Genomic DNA, 18,809 nt, shown 5'->3' with positions numbered 1-18,809 from the left:
GAAAACTCCTGGAAGTCCCCAGAAAGTACACTCCTCCTTAAAAACTATATTATGTGCCCTCTGTATTATTTCCTTGTATTGTTTTGTGCCTTCTGGTCAACTTAAACTTACTTACAGGGACTCTATCTTAGGCCACTTCTATACAGCATAAATATCCATGACAAATAAATGGGGCAGAAAATTGCAGTACCTGACAGCAAGTCCAGACATGAAACTGTCAGTCCTGGTCAATGCTCCCTCAATATCCTGACATGTTCATTTGTAGAAAATGTTAGAAATCTACAAAATGCATTGGGGACAGCTGGTGGAAATTTACTTGTATTTTTTTTTAAAAATTAACCCTTTGAGATGCGCTGGACCTCATAAGCTCTGACGTGGATATCTGAATGTGCACACAAGCAGATTTCTTGTCATTATCTCTCCTCACTCTCCTGCTTCCTTTCCTTTCCCCCCATTGAACTCAGTTTCTCTTTGGGGTCACTTGCTTCCAGAGCCGGCCCTAGGTATTTTTCAAGTGTAGGCGAACAGAATTTTGGCGCCCCCCCAAACCAATTACTGAAAAATAAAAGCGTTGGATAAGCGAAAATGTTGGATAATAAGGAAGGATAAAGGAAAAGCCTATAAAACATCAAATTACATTATGATTTTACAAATTAAGCACCATAACATCATGTTTTACAACAAATCAATAGAAAAAGCAGTTCAATACATGGTAATGTTATGTAGGAATTACTATATTTGCGAATTTAGCACTAAACATTGAACAGGGATATAGGGCAGTGTGGACTTAGATAACCCAGATAGCCCTCAGTATCAAAAAACCCCTCTAAAATCAGGACAATAAATAAAGAACAACACTCTGAAAACAGAAAAAATCCAGACAGTAAACAATCAGGGACAGCTAACTCCTCCCAAAAAAAGATTCTCCCAGGCAAGAAGAAGCCAGGCCTTGAAGCCACAGGGCCATTAAATGCTAATCAAGGTGATTAATTACAACATTCACACCTACTTCAAAGAAGACTTCTTTCTCCCACCCTGGACTTTCTACAGATATATAAACCCCACATACCTAGCTTCCAAGTTCCCACAGACCTCACAATCTCTGAAGGCCCCAATTGTGGGCTTGCGTGGTGCGAAGGTGGGTCCGTGCCGGCCAGAAGGCCCAGCACGGGCACCAGGAGGCCCAGCGCGGCCGCCGGGAGGCCCAGCGCAGCCGCCGGAAGGCCCGAAAGAGAAGGAGGTGGAGAGTGGTGCCCTCCTCCCAGGACGATGGCGCCCCCGGGACGATGGCGCCACAGGCAAGTGCCTATTTCACCTTATGGTTGGACCTCCTCTGCTTGCTTCCCATGCTGGTGCCCACTGTATAAATTCAAGCTCTGTTTAATTTCATAAACATGAGAACAAAGGTGTGGTTGCAGAGTGTTCTCATGGGAATTGCTTTTTAACATGTGGTTTTTGGCCATTAATGCGATCTAGTGCACATTTTTGGCAAATGTCATTTAGCCACCCTTCTTTTAACCCAGTTCCTTCCGCATTTTGGAGCTTGTATAGAAGGGCCCTTAGACAAGATCTATTTTATTCAAAATTTGTCACTGCCCATCTCTAAATATGAGTATGACTTGTTTGAAGGTCATTCAGTGGGTTTCCAAGGCTAGGAAGGGACTGGAAACCTAGTCTTCCATAGTCCTAATCTAATGCTCAAACCAAAACAATGATGTTCCTGTTGCTCCCAAGCAGATGGCATCAAAAATTGCCACTTATTTTTACAAGTTCAGAGGTTTATGCAGATCTATTTTATAGTTTGGAGGTTTCCAGAAGTGGGGGTTACTTTAACAACAAAGTGTGTTTCTCCCCCACCCCAACATATTGCACAGCTTATTTCAAATGCAAAAAGTGCCGAATTTGCCAGCATCATGGCAATTCAGGCAGTAAGGTTGGCAGGAAACCTGTATCACATTAGCTGCCAGCCTTTATGAACACTACCTTTGCTCCTTGCCTTCCCTCACTGCCTTCTTGTATCTATTACTCTTCCTTTCCTTAATATTTGAAATATAGCTGGGTGGTGCATCCATATTACATGGATTCAGCCTACAATTTTATTGCAGCACAATATTTAAGATGAGGACGAAAACCTCATTAGAAGAAGGTCTCCAACCATTATCAACTTCCAGACACCTGAGTACCCCTCAGTACCTTATAGCATGAGACTTGGCAATCTCAGCATCTAAAATGAATGAGGTATGACATTAAAAGTCTCTTTGTGGGAGTTCAGCCACACTTGACATGTCATGATGCAAGTTCATGAAATCTGATATCACTGGTGCCAACCGCAGCCTTATTTTGAAATGGAACTGACTTCACCAAGAAGGAGAATAGGCAGGATCTTGAGGATTCCCAGAATCAATGCGTTTCCAAATAATTTCACTCAAAGCATAAAAGAACAAACTACCCACTTTTGCCAGGCAGGTTTATTTAGAATTAATTAAAATATAAGACCAATAGTCTATCTCTCCTATCCCGCTCACTTGAAATAAATGTAATTCACCAATGTTCTGATTGAAATGTTCTGATTTTTCCATAAAGCTGATGGTTTGTAAAACATATTTTGGGGAATTTGAGTTGTAATTGTAGCAATATTATCACAGTCATGACTAATTAGTGATAGCAAAAATGTAGCACATACTTAATTGTACCCAGGCTGGATTTACACTGCCATGTAATGCAGTTTGAATCTGTATTATATGTTCAGTGTAGACCCATTTAATACAATTTCACACTGCATTATATGGCAGTGTAGATAGGGCCTAAGAAGCTGATGTAGAATACTGACCATTGATATCAAGGAAGTTATTAAACAAAATAAGTTATAAAAGAATTTGTTGGTATGCTAGATATAATTTAATTACCGGGATAATGGTTTAATTTAAACAAACAAACCACAGCAGGCATTTCAATGCTATTCAAGTTTGCTAATTGCAATATTCACATTTGCTTTAATCAGACAATGGTTCTTTCTCCCACCCCGGACATTCCACAGATACACTCCACTTGCCTCACTTCCAACAGACCTCTGAAGATGCAGGCCACAGATGCAAGTGAAACATCAGAAGAGAATGCTATTGGAACATGGCCATAAAGCCCGAAAAACTCACAGCAACACAGCAGGCATTGTTTGTATGGCTAGCATATATATTCCTATAACATTCTTTCTGTCTCTCTCTACTAGATTAACCATCTCTGCTGAATGTCCGATGCAGCTAGAAGATTTTCCTATGGATGCCCATGCCTGTCCATTAAAATTTGGAAGCTGTAAGTGTTTCATTTCTTTGAATAAAGCCTAAGAATAAGATGTTCATGGGATTTTAGTGTTCAGTAAGAATATCTGAATTAAATATGAAGAATTAGATACCACACTTCATTTGCTATGCATGTTTCTAATATCCCTACATTTAGGCTATTGCAGGAGTCATAACTTTTTCTTGCTTGGGCATAATCATGCCTGAAGGATTTGATCTTTGTAATGGTTATGCAAATTGATTTGATCTGCACCTCCTGGACTTATGTGCCAATTGGAACATTCCTATTCATTGTGTGTCATCATTCTTAATATATTTCAATGGAATTTTGGGCTGAAGAGTCCTGTTATCAATGTGTCTTATAATAATCTTCGGATTTTTAATTGATATTTTTTTTTACAAAAGTTGATTAATTTGGGAACAGGACTAAGTTACAACCTATAGGGAAGTAATGGGAGACTAAAAATTAATTGATTCATGCCTCCCTTTTCAGGTTACTATTGTTGGCTACTCCCTATAATTCTAACAGCATGATGGGGTTTTTTTGCTAGCAGCTAGGGAGTGAAACGACCTCATCAAAAGTGAACAGAGTTAACAGTCGTACTGCTATCCACAAACAAAGACACTGAAGGGTCATGTGTACTGCCATTTGGGAGGTTTTGCTGGGCTATAAAAAGAGATTAGTAGGCTGCCATTGGTATTACCAAGATTTCATCCCTTCTGCTTGCCTCTCTCTGCACCTGATCAATGTGGGAAGTGCATTTTGGAGTGCATTTTATTTCATAATGTGAAAGCCACCGTGCAGCAGACTTATCCTTTAGGAGCTGAAAATAGAGCTGCTATTTGATAAGTAGCTGAGGGTATATAGCCTCGGGATTTTGTATCTGTGTGAAAATGATAATTCCATTAAGCACCAAATTGTGTTTGTATAGTACTTACATATGTACTATGTAATGTTCTGAGAAATGTGTGCGGCTTTTCAGTACTGACATAGGCCTTTGTAGCATGTTTACTCCAGAGAATAAATAAAATAAATAATAAACTTTATTCTATATCCCGCCACCATCTCCCTGAAGGGACTCGGGGTGGCTTACACAGGGACAAGCCTGAATAACAACACAGCATGACATTACATACACAAAATTTGACTAGTTTAAAACATATCAACACTAAACAATACGACATAACATGACAATTACTTTAAAAGCCCGAGCACCATTCGTGAAGAGAGTACTACAGGGCAAAGGTAAGATGTGCCCGCTGTAGCTACATCTGAAAGTTTATATATTTCATATATTTTATATATGATAATTCATACATTTGGGGGTGGGTTCAATTTCTCAGTAACAAACAATATCTCTTCTTCTTTGCCATTGCCCTGTGAATCATGCTGAGAGAGAGCCCACCATGTGATTTTGCAAATATTTTTATTTTTTAAAAGGCAAAACCTTCCAATCTCCAGCTTCAAGGAGACAAGCTTGATGCCTTTTAGTCTCCATGCAGGGCTCTATTCAGAAGCAGACAGGGGTATTTTGAAAGCATGTACTGGATTTGAGCTCGTAAGGAGCTTTCAGTTTGTCAAGAAAAATCAAAGGTGACAGTAACATTACTCATGTGCTCAGTGGTCCTCTAACTCTTATCAACGGTTGTATTCAGTCTGTAGCCTAATAATTTGTTTCATTCTCAAAGCTCATGAGTTATCTTTCAAATATGTCTTGCTATATACCATTTTGCACATAGGAATATCATGGGTACTAGAAGAACAAAGAAAATTGAGTGGGGGGAGAAGGAACAGTGCTTGCTTTCTGAATTATTTTGCTGATAATAAAATATCAAGTGCATAAATCTAAAAAGAATTTTGATTTTTTTTCCCTGCATGGGAAGGGAAATGGCAGCCAGCTAGGTTTTCTGGATAGGTTTTTCATCAAGCAGCAATCCTCCCCCAAAACTAACATGTTCTTTTCCCCTAACCCACAGCATAACAGACTTGTATGAAATTAACCCCATCAGAGTGTCTGACATTGATGTAAAATCTATAAGACTTTTCTGCTGAGACTGCAGAAGTTGTGGCCTTGCTCTTTTTTTGTCTTTCTCTTACTGTCTGATCTCTTTTTCTCCCCAATAGCCACCCACAAAGACAAAGATTTATGGGGGGTTTCTTTTCACAAACATGCCACAATATGTGCCATGTAGATGTTTTGTAAGTGTGTATCCATGCTGTTGAAGTTCGATGGGATACCAGCACCTTTTGGCAGAGAAGGCTATATACTTTGCAAAACTCATGATTTAAGTTTTAAGTGGTTTCAAACTGCATTAATTCTAAAATGTAGGTGCACCCCATGGGTTATAGAGAAAAGTCATTGTGATGAGGTAAAGCCGAACCAGGTCTGAGTGGGTAGGCCAACAACAGGAGAGCAACCTCAGATGTGATGTACAGGGGACCCTTGGTATCCACTGGGATTTGGTTCGAGGAACTCCCATGGATATCTAAAATCTGTATTGCTGTAGGCACATAGTAAAATGGTGTCTTTTATATAAATTGGGAAAAATCAAATCTTGCTTTTTGATTTTTTTTTTAAAAAAACATATTTTCAAGCTGTGGATAATTGAATCTGTGGATACAGTATCATGTGGAAGATGTGGAGGGTTGTCTGTACAGTAGGAAAACTAGATCCAAACATGGGTCCCTGACAGTCACTAAAATCCAACTTGAAGCTGGCTTGAGGTTGGGGTGTCTACAAAACGTACACCCCCAATATGAACTGCAACACGAAGCTAATCATTGTATAAACAATGCAGAGAAGGAAGCTAAATTCCAAACGTGGAGTGCTTATGTGAACATTGACTCATTCAAAGAAAGGACTTGGTTACACAGCTCAGCTAAAAAGTAAACACCTCCCCATGGAGAGGAAACCACAGCAATCCAATGGGAACACTTGCTTCCCCTTTCTTGTTTTTCCCTGAAGCTCTAGCTGATTCTCACCATGCAGGCTGCTTCTTTTCAGTAAATCTTACTGGAGGAGGTATGAAAAATTATTTCTTGTATCAGATGACTTCACACTCAGTGGATGTTCATGGCCACCATCCCAGCTTTCAGCCAATTCATAGGGTGCCTGTGTAGGCACTCAGCAGTGAACTGGATCTCTTAAATTCATGACCTGACCTGAATTAAATGGCTGTATAAAAACAGCCATAGCCAAAATGAGTCAGGTGGTACATTATCATGTACAAGACAAAGCAATGCAACTGGGGAATTTGAGGGATTATCTATTTACAAACACATTTATCCAAGTTCTGCTTAGTTGTAATAAATGAGGTATATCCCCTTAAATAATTATATTTAATAGTTATACTGAGATATACCTTTCCAGTCTACATATCTGTTTACCACGTGGACAAGTACATGTCCCAATGCCTGCAAGAAGAACATGAAGACCACAGTGTTCTCTTGATACTCTTTCTCGGCAGCTGGCATTCAGAGGCATGAACCTGCTTATCTTGGAAGAGGTGATGTCCTAGACCCCGTGATAGCCATTCATAGCTGTATGCTCCATGAATTTGACTAATCCCTTTTTAAAGACATCCAACTTGGCAGCTGTTACATGTGATGTGGATGCCACTCTTTAACTTTGCAGTGTGAGAAAAATGAGTTCCTTTTGTCTGTCTGAAACTACCTACCATTCAAGGAATCACAGAATTGTTGGGTTGGGGAGTGCTCTAGATTAGTTGCTCTAATCCAACCCTCTGAAATGCAAAAACAACAACAAAAAAACCCAAAACAAATAAAGCAACCCTGGCCATATAACTTCTTTAGCCCCCAGGCTAGTAATATCAATAATATTATCCATCCTGGAATATTGTTGGAGAGAAAGCAACAGTATTCTCCTTATAATAAACAAATAGCAGCAGGAAAATAAGCCGTTGTTGCAATATTTGTGCCAGGGCATAATAAATGCAAAAGAAATAAGTTCTCTATTTTATTGGTTCATCTTTGAATATGTTAACAACATACGCATTTATTGTTCTTGCTCTTTCTTTACTGAATTAGCTACCTTTATATCCTTTCTAATGAATTTTTCTCTGTAGTTTGAGGTTTCCATATTTACATGCACATACACATTCACACAGCACATCTTTTGCTGTTGCTGCCATGGGAACTATAGAGTCACAACATTTTCTGTTTGAAATTAGCATAGAATATTCAGTAGTAGTGGGTTTTATTCCTTCCACTTCAACAGAGTCTTTCACTCCCCATTGACCCAATAGGCACTCTTCAGTGATGAGGTCAGGCATTCCGGTAGCTCAGTAGAAACAGGTAAATAAGATTATGATTTTGTACAAACAAGCTATTTGGACCAGAAAGAGGTTAATTGACTTTCCTTCAAGGTCATACCAGCAAAATAATATCAGAATGAGGATTTTACCCCACTTATTAGGTCTAATGCTGTATGTCTAATGCAGACCAAAAAAAGCCATCCTCCACCTCTAAACAATTGACTTAGCTCCTAGACCTTATTTTGCGCACATGTTAATGATATTGCATTCCAATAATTCAAATATGAATTTGATAATGTGTGCTATTGTTTTGATAGTATGGTGCTTGTATGGAAATCTTGCTATGATTGAAGATTTTTAATTTCCCAGACTTTTATCTACAGGTTTTTCCAAATCTCAAGCAGGACTTTTGCAAGTTTCCTTTGCAGTTGACATTCAAAATTTCATAATTTGGACACCTTTTGGACTTGAGAGTATAGCCTGTATGGTCTTTATGCACATGTAAATAATCATAATCATGGTGCTACATACTGAATTCCAGCATGATCCCTGCCATCCATCCCCATTTACTGGGCAGCAGGTATTGTGATTAAGAGATTTTATTCCCCTGACACTTGGAAAGCAGATAGCTTTCATTTCCATCCCCTTCGATAAGCAGTCCCATTATGACAGGCAGAGTCAGGTCCCTGTTGCAGTTGTTCTGCACCAAAGATGATATGGATGACATGTGTATCAAATTTGCAGATAACAACAAATTGGGAGGGATAGTTAATACCTCAGAGGATAGGATCAGAATTCAAAATGACTTTAAAAGATTGGGAAACTGGGCCAAAACTAACAAAATGAATTTTAATAGAGAGAAATACTACCTTTTGAAAATAAAAATGAAATGCACAGATACGGGATGGGTGTCACCCAGCTTGAAAACAGTTCATGTGAAAGGGATCTAGAAGTCATAGTAGACCACAAACTGACCATGAGTTAACCGTGCGGTGACAACTAAAAAAAATCAATGCGATTCTAGGCTGTATCAACAGAAATATAATTTCAAGATCAAAAGAAGTTATAGTCCCACTCAATTCTGCTTTGGTCAGACCTCAACTGGAATACTGTGTCCATTTCTGGACACGGCAATTCAAGAAAGATAGTGACCAAAATAGCCAAAGGTTTTAAAACAAAGTCATATGAGGAATGGCGGAGGAAGATGGGCATGTTTAGCTTGGAGAAAAGAAGGCTGAGAGGGGACATGATAATCACGTTTAAATATTTGAAAGCATGTCTCATTGAGGATGGGGCAGGCTTGTTCTTGTGGTTGTTGGGGGTTTTTGGGGGGGGAGAGGGTTGCTGCTCTGGAGATTAGGATGAAGAAATGGATTCAAATTGCAGGAAAAGAGATTGAACCTAAACACTAGGAAGAACTTCCTGATGGTACGAGTTGTTCAGCAGTGGAATATGGTGCCTTGGAGTGTGGAGGAGATCCCCTTTTTGGAGATTTTTAAGCAGAGGCTGGATGGCCATCTGTTAGGGGTGCCATCATTGTGTGTTCCTGCATGGCAGGGAGTTGGACTGGATGGCCCTTGTAGTCTTTCCCAGCTCTATGATCCTGTGATTCTATGAGGTGGATAGGAATCATACCAGCTGATTTCCAAGTGACAGGGAAACAGATCTCTGTCAATTGCTGCCTGTTAGGTGGAGATGAAGTGCTCTCATTGTCACTACAAAACTCTTAAACCATGAGTGTGTAACAGTCACCAGTGTGTAATAGCAGGTTCTAGATTTCTAAGTATGGTGCATTATTCCGGCCATTGACACCTATTGCTTTGTCAGTCTTAAGGAGTAATTAATATTTTCAACAATATAGGTATTTTATATTTTGGAGTTGGCATGTAGAGCAGATATTATTTAGTGGAGATGTGCACCCTTCCTGGTGATGAGTTCTGTATAACCTGAAAGCTTACAACTTCCTTCATCTTGGTAATTCCCCTACTTGGCAATGTTTAAAAAGTCATCTTCCAAAAAGAAGTGAAATACAAGGATATGGATAAATAATCCCCCTGGCTTCATAACTACAGTAAGCAGTCTTAGATGTGATAATAGTAAGTGATTAGCTTGGGATAAGTATGTGAGCATCAGTCTTACATTAGATCCTATTTTGAGATGTAATACTGTGCCAGTGTTGGGGCCAAGGTGAAATTCACCCTGAATGCTTTTTAGCTCTGCATTCTTGAGCATTTGAAAATTGACTTTAAAGAAACTTTTTGGCCATTAAATGATTATTGAAGCACATATAGTGATAGCATGGAGTGTTGGTACTAGATAAGCATTTGAACAAAACACCGCCTGATTTGGCAAAGTTATTTTGAGGGATTAAAACGAGATATGATAACTGGGGATTCTGGGATCTGTAGTGAAGGAAAGGAACTTTTCTAATCTTGAGGTTCCATGCATTTGACCATATGTTTGACAAACAATACCCACAACTAGCTGTTTTCCCATTTATTTTTACTTGTGTGAAAAACAAAAACAATAATATCAACAACTTATGGCAACCCTATGATTTTCATAGGGTTTCCTTAGGCAAAAATTACTCCAAAGTGTTTTTTCCAGCTATTTTCTCTGAAATATAGATGACAGCAGCTAGTATCTCTTGGTGGTCTTCCATCCAAGTACTACAAGTTGTCTCTGCTTGCCTTCCAAGATCAGGTAGGGTCTAGTGCCTTTAGGAGACATGCTAGAGATGCATAAAGTCATCCACAGTATAAAGAAGGGTGAAACCTTTTCTGTAATAACATTAGTATCCTGCGTCATCCACTGAAGTTGCAGATTGGGAGATTCAGAACAGATTAAAGAAAGTACATTTTGACAGATTGTATGGTTAAACATGTGGTTGAACATGCCGCAATATATAGCCATGGCTGTTAGCTTGGGCGGCAGGATAAAAATCATGGAAAATCATGGGAAATATGGTTATCAGTGGTTACTAGCAAGAAAGGATGTACTTTTATATATCTTTCTATATCATTTGGTACAAGTCTAGAGTGCTATTACACTTATGGTATTCTTATGAGTATCTCATAAAAATGTGGACAAATGGTTGGACAGAACGGTATTTTGAACATCCGTCAAGTATAAATAGATGTTCTTATGAGATACGAAAATGGAGTGGTATGACCCAGTTGGCTCTGGACAACCTCTGGATCCAGAAACCATGCCTAGCCTCAGTATGGTATTAAATTTTGGGTTTTACCATGAGCTTATTGCCAAGGAGCAAAAAACAAAAACCCAACAAAACAAAACAAAACAAAAAACCCCGAAGCAAAACATGGACAACTTCCTTGTGCAGTAATTATGGCTTATATCATTTATGGATGCCTTCTGCCATGACCACTTTATTTCTTTTCTAGTGATTAATACTGGTTTTAAGTATAAGCTGTTATATTCTTGTTATATTCCAAGACCAATGTCCTCTTTTCCTTTGCCAGCCAGCAATACAGGGGATTGTAAGTCAAAGTCAGACTCCTAAAACCAGATGTTGATAACCTAAGAGCCAAGTCTATGAACGTAAAGCACGCTTTTAAAACACATTTTTGGAATAAGCAGAAACCAGATCCATAGAAGATAGGCACCATAGTAGCTTTCTTGTTTTCAGACAGAAATTATTGTTTTGTGAATATATCATGGGTTTTTGATAACAAATCCTTTGATGGAATGGATTATCAGAAAGCTTGAACCATGCATAAAATCCACAGAATATTTATTTATAGAGAAATATGTTACTTTCTCCATGCATGAAAAAAGGAGTCTTTATTTATTTATTTACAACATTTCTACCTTGCTTTTCTCAACCCTGGAGGAGACTCAAGGTGGCTTACATATAAGCAATTCTTTGATGCCTTAAAAACAGTGTACAATTCAAGTCAATGTTACAATAAAATTATAAAATACATTAAAAGAATTAAAACATTTAAAAACAGTACATTCACAGTAATCCACAATCACGTAATCCACAAACATAAACCAGGCCTTTCCAAGAGTCATTGCACATCAGTCCATATATGTCTATTGCATAAGTTTTCCAAAAGCTTGGTCACAAAGCCATGTTTTTACTCTCTTACAGAAGGTCAAGAGGGAGGGGCTGGATCTAATATCCCTGGGAAGGGAATTCCACAGTCGAGGGGCCACCACTGAGAAGGCCTTTTCTCTTGTCCCTGCCAATCGCGCCTACGAGGAAGATGGGACCGATAGCAGGGCCTCTCCAGACAATCTTAAACTTCAAGATGGTTCATAGAGTTCATATGTTCAGACAGGTGAGCTGGGCCAGAACCATTTAGGGCTTTATAGGCTAAATCCAGCACTTTGAATTGTGCTCGGTAGCAGTCATGGTTAGTCATCTGTTGTTCTGTTTTCATCTGCCTCAGGCCCAATCTACACTGCCATATAAAATCCAGGTTATCTGCTTTGAACTGGATTATATGGCAGTGCAGACTCATACAATCCAGTTCAAAGCACATAGTCTGGATTATCTGATTTGATAACCTGGATTATATGGCAGTGTAGAAGGGACCTCAATCCCCACTTTCCCTCATTTCTTTTAGGTGTTTTTAGAAATACATTTTAGTTTGGAGTTGTACACACTATCTTGGGCTGGATCTACACTGCCATATAATGAAGTTTCAGAATGCAGAGTAACACATTGTACTAGATTATATGAGTCTACACTGCCAGATAATCCAGTTAAATGCAGTTAATCTGCATTCTGAATTGTATTATATGGCAGGGTAGACCCAGCCTTAGACATCATTAACTTGACTTGCTAATACCAATTCTCATCTCTACTTTAGTTCAAAATGTCTTTACGAACATTTCACAAATATAGTCCATGATCCCCACACTAATATATGAAATGGAAGTGCTCCCACATTTATAGAGGATGGAAATATTATCTTTTGTTGCTGTTCTTCAAGATTTATGAGCATTTAAAAGACTTCTGACATTCAAATAATTGGGAGGTGGGGAGATAATCATGCAGTGAAAATTGAAAGACTCTTCTGGTTATGAAGAATAACAACCAACGTGTTTTGGATAGGGTAGCTATGCATTTTACTTTACAAATAACCCTTTCAGGAGCTGGCCCACCTGCAACCCCCAGGATCTCCTTCAACTCTATAGGTAAAGGTAAAAGTAAAGGTTTTCCCCTGGCATTAAGTCTAGTCGTGTCCAACTCTGGGGATTGGTGCTCATCTCCATTTCTAAGCTGAAGAGCCAGCATTGTCCATAGACACCTCCAAGGTCATGTGGTTGGCATGACTGCATGGACTACTGTTACCTTCCCGCCTGAGTGGTACCTATTGATCTACTCATATTTTCATGTTGGCAGAAGCAGGGGCTAACAGTGGGAGCTCACCCCCGCTTCCCGAATTCAAACCACCAATCTTTCAGTTAGCAAGTTCAGCAGCTCAGCAGTTTAACCCGGGAGCTCCCAACTCTCTAACACTCTAAAATAATGTAATGCCTAAAATAATTATTCAGCCACTTCCTGTTATCTGATATTGTAAATGGTAACACCCCAAACCAGCCACAGAACCTTTACATTTTCTTGGACACACTACAAGGGATCAACACTTGCAGTCATTGAACAAAGAAATTAAAAAGCAAGACTAAAAAGAGAAAATGCTAAATAATTTCATTAGCAGAAGTTTGATCAAAGAGAAGGATTCATAGCACACTTCATATATTAAAGTCCTCACTGCTGCACACATAGCAGATGGTATCTTTTCAGAAAGAGTTTTGAACCTTGGGAAATTGACTTTTTGCAGATTCATTACTTTCACATATCAAGGGTAACATATCTGAAAAAAAACTGTATCACCTTGGCAAACTCTTTGAAAATTCAGGTCAAGATAATGATTTGTATCCTTTTGGATTTTGATACATTATTTCCTATTCCCAAGACTTTATACTGTATATACATATGCTTAATGTCTGAGGCCTTAATACTACTGCATTTGAAGAAATAGACATATCCATGAAAGCTCTTGTGAAAAATGAAGCAAGTTAGTTGTAAAGGTGCTACCATATTTTTCTCCCTCCTCCTTCCTTCCTCCTTTTTATGATGCAAGAGAATAAATCAGCTACTTCTTTGTATCTTGCAAGGAGATTACATGTAAATAGCAGATTGCACATCTGCTCCAAGTCTCCCAGGGATCTAAATAGACACATTGGTGACTTTTTTCAGGAAGGGGGAGCCAGGAGAAAATCAATGTCCATCTCTGTTCTGTTTGAACAGCTGTCTCATTCAAGTCTGATTTCAGCAATCATAAAAGGAAGAGCAGAAACTCTGAACAGTTATCACCTAGACAGCAAACAAAATAGGTTATGTTGGGGCTTCTTAAACTTTTCCCCCAGTAATTTTTTTTTTACAGATCTCCAGGTGTATAGGTATATAAAATAGTTATACAAACCAAACATTTACAGATAATAAAGAATAAAGAAATGTATTTTAAAGCATTTCTTTGGTGTGCAACAATTTTACCATTTATTAAGGATGAAAACCAGTTTGTGTACTATTGAGACAAATGTGCTTGTTTATTTTTACATTAAGAATTAAATCATTTATATAGAGCATCTTCAACATTTTTCCTGCCATGCTGGCATGCTTGGTTTTCAGCCTCAAGTGGCAGAATATGCACTGGTTGCTCTCCCTTTTTTCTCCTGAATTGGGAAAACACAATGGAATGTTTTTGTGGTCCATACCAACCATTTTAAGGTTCCGGGCTGCAGCATGGGCCATATGCCTGAAATAGATCACTCTTGTTCCCATCATGGTCTCATAGAATCGCAGAGTCACAGAGTTGGAAGAAACCACGAGGGCCATCCAGTCCAACCCCTTCTTCCATGCAAGAACAATCAAAGCCCTCCTGACCAATGATGACTATCCAGACCCTGCTTAAAAACCTCTAGAGAATGAGACTCCACCAGAATTGGAGGCATCATATTTCACTGTTGAATAGCAATTACCATCAATAGTTTTTCCTAGTGTTGAGGGGAATCTCTTTTCCTGCTATTTGAATCCACTCTTCTAGATGTTCTATGCAATGATATATGTATTTTATGCTTATTTGCATTTTTGTAATTTGGGTTTATACAATATGTCATTTATCATTCATATGTTGGGTTGTGGGATGTGGAGTTTTGCATTATGTACTTGTTGCTGTCTTATGTATGCCACTTTGAGTCCCATTCATGGAAGAAAAATGGGAGAAAACTAAATTCTTCTTCTTATTATTATAAAAACCAAGTCAGGTGGTCCCGGTGATGATCAGCACACTGGGTGCCGTGCCAAAAGATCTCAGCCGGCATTTGGAAACAATAGACATTGACAAAATCATGATCTGCCAACTGCAAAAGGCCACCCTACTGGGATCTGCGCACATCATCCAAAAAAACATCACACAGTCCTAAATGCTTGGGAAGTGTTCGACTTGTGATTTTGTGACATGAAATCCAGCATATCTATCTTGTTTGCTGTGTCAGACTATGTCATGTCAATAATAATAATAATAATAATAATAATAATAATAATAATAATAATAATAATAAATCTTAGTATCTGGGGCAGAAGAAAGCAAGCTTGCTACCTCCCCAATATGACCTCATTTCAAATACGTAAATGTGACTGTCACATCCTCTCTTTTCACCTACATCCATGCAATCCATATCCAAAACAAATAGATGGTAATAACTCTTCCCTTCCTGAAGAAGTTGGAGGCAAATTCTTCTTCAATTTTTACTGGCAGGTGACTTTAATTTTAATTGAATATGGTTTTTTGAATGAAAATTTGAGGGCAAGTATTTCTGAAACTGAAAATAAAATAATCAAGCAAAATCAGCATTTGCAAGTCTTGGTAAAAGACAGGATTGTTTTCCCTTTTTATGAAATACAGCTGAAGCATTTGCTGCATATTGTTAGTAAACAATTCATGTAACTATCTAAAACAGACACTAAGTGGCATTTAGAAACCTTTTACTACCGCCAAATATTTCACAACCTCAACATTAATCAAATGCAATCCCATTTGGGATCATGACCCATAGTTTAAGAATCTTTGGGTTATGTAGTGAGCATTTTGCCTGCTATGATTGTTGTCTTCAGTGTGCTTCAACCAAGTAAGTACACTGAATAGAAGATCACAAAACTTATTTTAGCAGCAGCAAAAGGCATCTGAGGTCTCAATACACCCTGAGCCAGACAATGGACTATCATTTGTACATCTCTGTGTGGAAATTACAAAGCACATCTTAATACATCAAAATTCCATCAGTAATTAGTAGATCACATTTCTTAGCACACGTGTACCTGGAGGACCATGTAGGCACATCCCATAATTTCTATTTCATTAGCATGGTAACCCCATATCCGGAAGCATGCATTTCACTAGGGTAATGATACAAAATTTCTGAAATTTTGTGCAATTCCAGCTAAAGCTGCTGCTGTCAATTCTCTTCATTCTTTTCCCTGTCAGAGTAGACACAACCTATAGATACAGAGTAGATTCCTTCTCTGTGGGGGATAGGAGAGAATGAACTGGTGAAAGTGCAAACTTTTTGCTTAAGTTAACACTCCTTACCAGGAACACAAATCCTAGTTCCTCCCTGTTTGTCAACCCAGTTCAAGCTATGAAGAAATCATTTTTCTGTTTAAATTATTGCAATTGTTTCCAAATTTTATCAGTATACAGCAGTGGTTCTCAATTTATGGGTCCCCAGATGTTTTGGCCTTCAACTCCCAGAAATCTTAACAGCTGGTAAACTGGCAGGGATTTCTGAGAGTTTGATATCAAATCAAACATCAACATCATTTATCATTCATCATCAATATCATCAACTTTTAAACAATCGTTTAAGAAAACTAGTTCATGGCATGCCAGTTTGAAATGAAGCACAATCAAGTATGAGTCCACCTATCCCACAAATAACATTTTTAAAACTGCAAATCAAAGTGTGAATGTATTTGACTGTATGTGTTTATGTTATTTTCCTTTAGAAGTACTTCACATTGTTTTATACGTGTTTTATAGTTTTGCTACATCACAAATGTTCAGATTATGACCTACAAAGAATTTAGAAGTGGTGAAGTCAACATTAGCCCTCTAATTCAAAAGTACAGTTGTGTAATATGATTCCTGTGTAATCTGTCATGTTAAAAGAAATATTTATGGCCTTTTCCATTTAGATACGTGAAATAACCTTCTCCATTGTAGCCCCTGCAGTACTAGTCCACAATAATAGTTATTTTCTAATGAGCAGCTTTTACATTTGTTCAGACAAGTGCAGTTTCTAGATTACTTCATCTCATTGAGCCCCAGTGCTTCTTCAATGTTGTTCAGAACAATAATCATAAAGAGAAGAAAGCTACTGACCCTCGGCCTTAGGGCAAATATAAAGCTTTTAAATCAAATTAGGTAGGCGCTCAAGATGAGTTAGCGTGACATAGCACAGCATCTGCCACTTCCAAAGTCCATCATTCAGAGGCCCCTGCTGAGGTAGGAGAAGCGTTTTAGGACTTATGGGGGAGGCCAAGTACCCTTGCATGAAAAACAGGCAGTGCTCCACTGCTCTCAAGTCTCCAAACTGTCTGTCACATGGCAAATATAATCATAAATGTTCCTGTTTCTTCCCTTATTCAAATGAATATGCAAATGTTCTTCCTAAGCAATGTTGGCCAGTGTTCCCTCCCAATTAAGTATACTAACTAGTAGTATATCATCAGCTGGGGAAGTTTTCAGCAGCATATGCTTGTTCTGCTTTAGTTTAATCACAGAGATCACCAGTTCCCTTCCCACGATGTACAACTACTTCCAGTGGGGCTGTTATGGTTGAGCCTTCTGGCTCCAGTACTAGGAGACGTGGTCGTAAGACTCCTCGAGAGTCAGACTCTTTTGAGGAGCGTGAAAGGAAACGGCTCCGGGACTTATTTGCAGAACCAACAGATGAAGACTCATTTGAGGGTTTTACTGAGGGAATGGAGGAAGAGATGGTTAGCTCAGAGGAGGATGACATGGAGTGGACTCGTGTGAGGGAGGATTTGGGTGTCACCGGCAATGATAGCATGGGAGAAATTGGCGGGTTGCAGGATCAGACCCGTGGACGGGCTGGAGGGATGGAGCGGGATCCACAGCTGGGGATGCTGTGGGGCGTAGTCAAAGGTGTTTTAGCTCTGATGAGGATGATGATGATGCGGCACCTGGAATTAGGATAGCAGCTGATAGCGATGAGGAGTTATGAACTGGGATAAAATGGGGTTTAGAATCAATGGCTAATTGCGTTGGGCAAGGTAATCTGGACGAACGCTTGGGCTCTTGTTGGGGAACTTCCGAAGACGGGTGTGATTCGTTGCTGGATACGTAAGTTACCAAGGACACTGGGCATAGGCGGCGGGAGGAACTGTGTGGGGTTTTTCTGTGCAACTTGTGTTTAATCTTGATAGTTTGGACCTCCGTCGTCTTTTTGACGGACATTAATTACCTACTCTGGATTGACGCTGGACTGACTGACTGACTACGACCCTGGACTATCCTTTCTGTGGCTATCGGTGGAACCTGTGGACGTCTGCACTTGGCTTTTGACCTTGGACCGGATTGAGACCCATGCTGACCGTCGTTACCCTGATTGATGTGCCTGGACCCGGATTTCGCTCGTTGCACGGAGGAGTAAACAGCCTGAGTTACTCATCTGTAGCTTTTGAGTAGCAGAGAGGAATCTGCTGCCAGCTTTTGTGTTCATTTTGACCTCTGCTTTCCACCTTTTGTTTGTTTAAATTGTTAAGCTGAAGTAAGCACTTTTGCTTTAACCCGGATTATATTCCTGTTTAATCTGGTTAATTCTTTGGAACCGTTTTAATTCAAACGGAGCTGTTTTTTGTTACTTTTCACACTAAAGACAAGTGTTTGCCTAGTCTTTTGTTTTCTACGAGCATTTCTCAGTTCTGTAACTTTAATAAACTGTGTTGTACCCTATTTGGTGGCGTTCTGTCTATGACAGGGGCTCTGTGGTTAAACTAAAGCAGACCTGGCATATGCTGCTGCGGCAGCAACACAGGAGGCTTCCCATGTTGCATTAGCAACAATGGGGGAAGCGGAGCGGTGGATCCCCCCCCCCCCCGTGGATGGACTTTGGTGTGAGTCAAGCAATGTGTGACATGGGACAACAGGTTGCCCATGCCCCATGCTGGGCTCCACT

The 18,809-nt window shown here is 39.2% G+C and overlaps 1 protein-coding gene across 2 annotated transcripts in view; it reads left to right on the top strand.

The window, feature by feature from the left end:
• The window catches only part of gabra5 (gamma-aminobutyric acid type A receptor subunit alpha5), a 98,994-nt gene that overhangs the window by 49,424 nt on the left and 30,761 nt on the right, over positions 1-18,809 (top strand). For both annotated transcript variants that reach the window (XM_008107101.2, XM_003218770.4), the window contains exon 6: positions 3,227-3,309. In XM_008107101.2, the coding sequence (XP_008105308.1) occupies positions 3,227-3,309 (83 nt within the window). The remainder of the gene's footprint in view (positions 1-3,226; positions 3,310-18,809) is intronic.

Source organism: Anolis carolinensis, chromosome 3 (genome assembly GCF_035594765.1).
Source record: "Anolis carolinensis isolate JA03-04 chromosome 3, rAnoCar3.1.pri, whole genome shotgun sequence".
NCBI lineage: Eukaryota > Metazoa > Chordata > Lepidosauria > Squamata > Dactyloidae > Anolis > Anolis carolinensis.
This window is presented reverse-complemented; position numbering and strand designations above follow the sequence as displayed.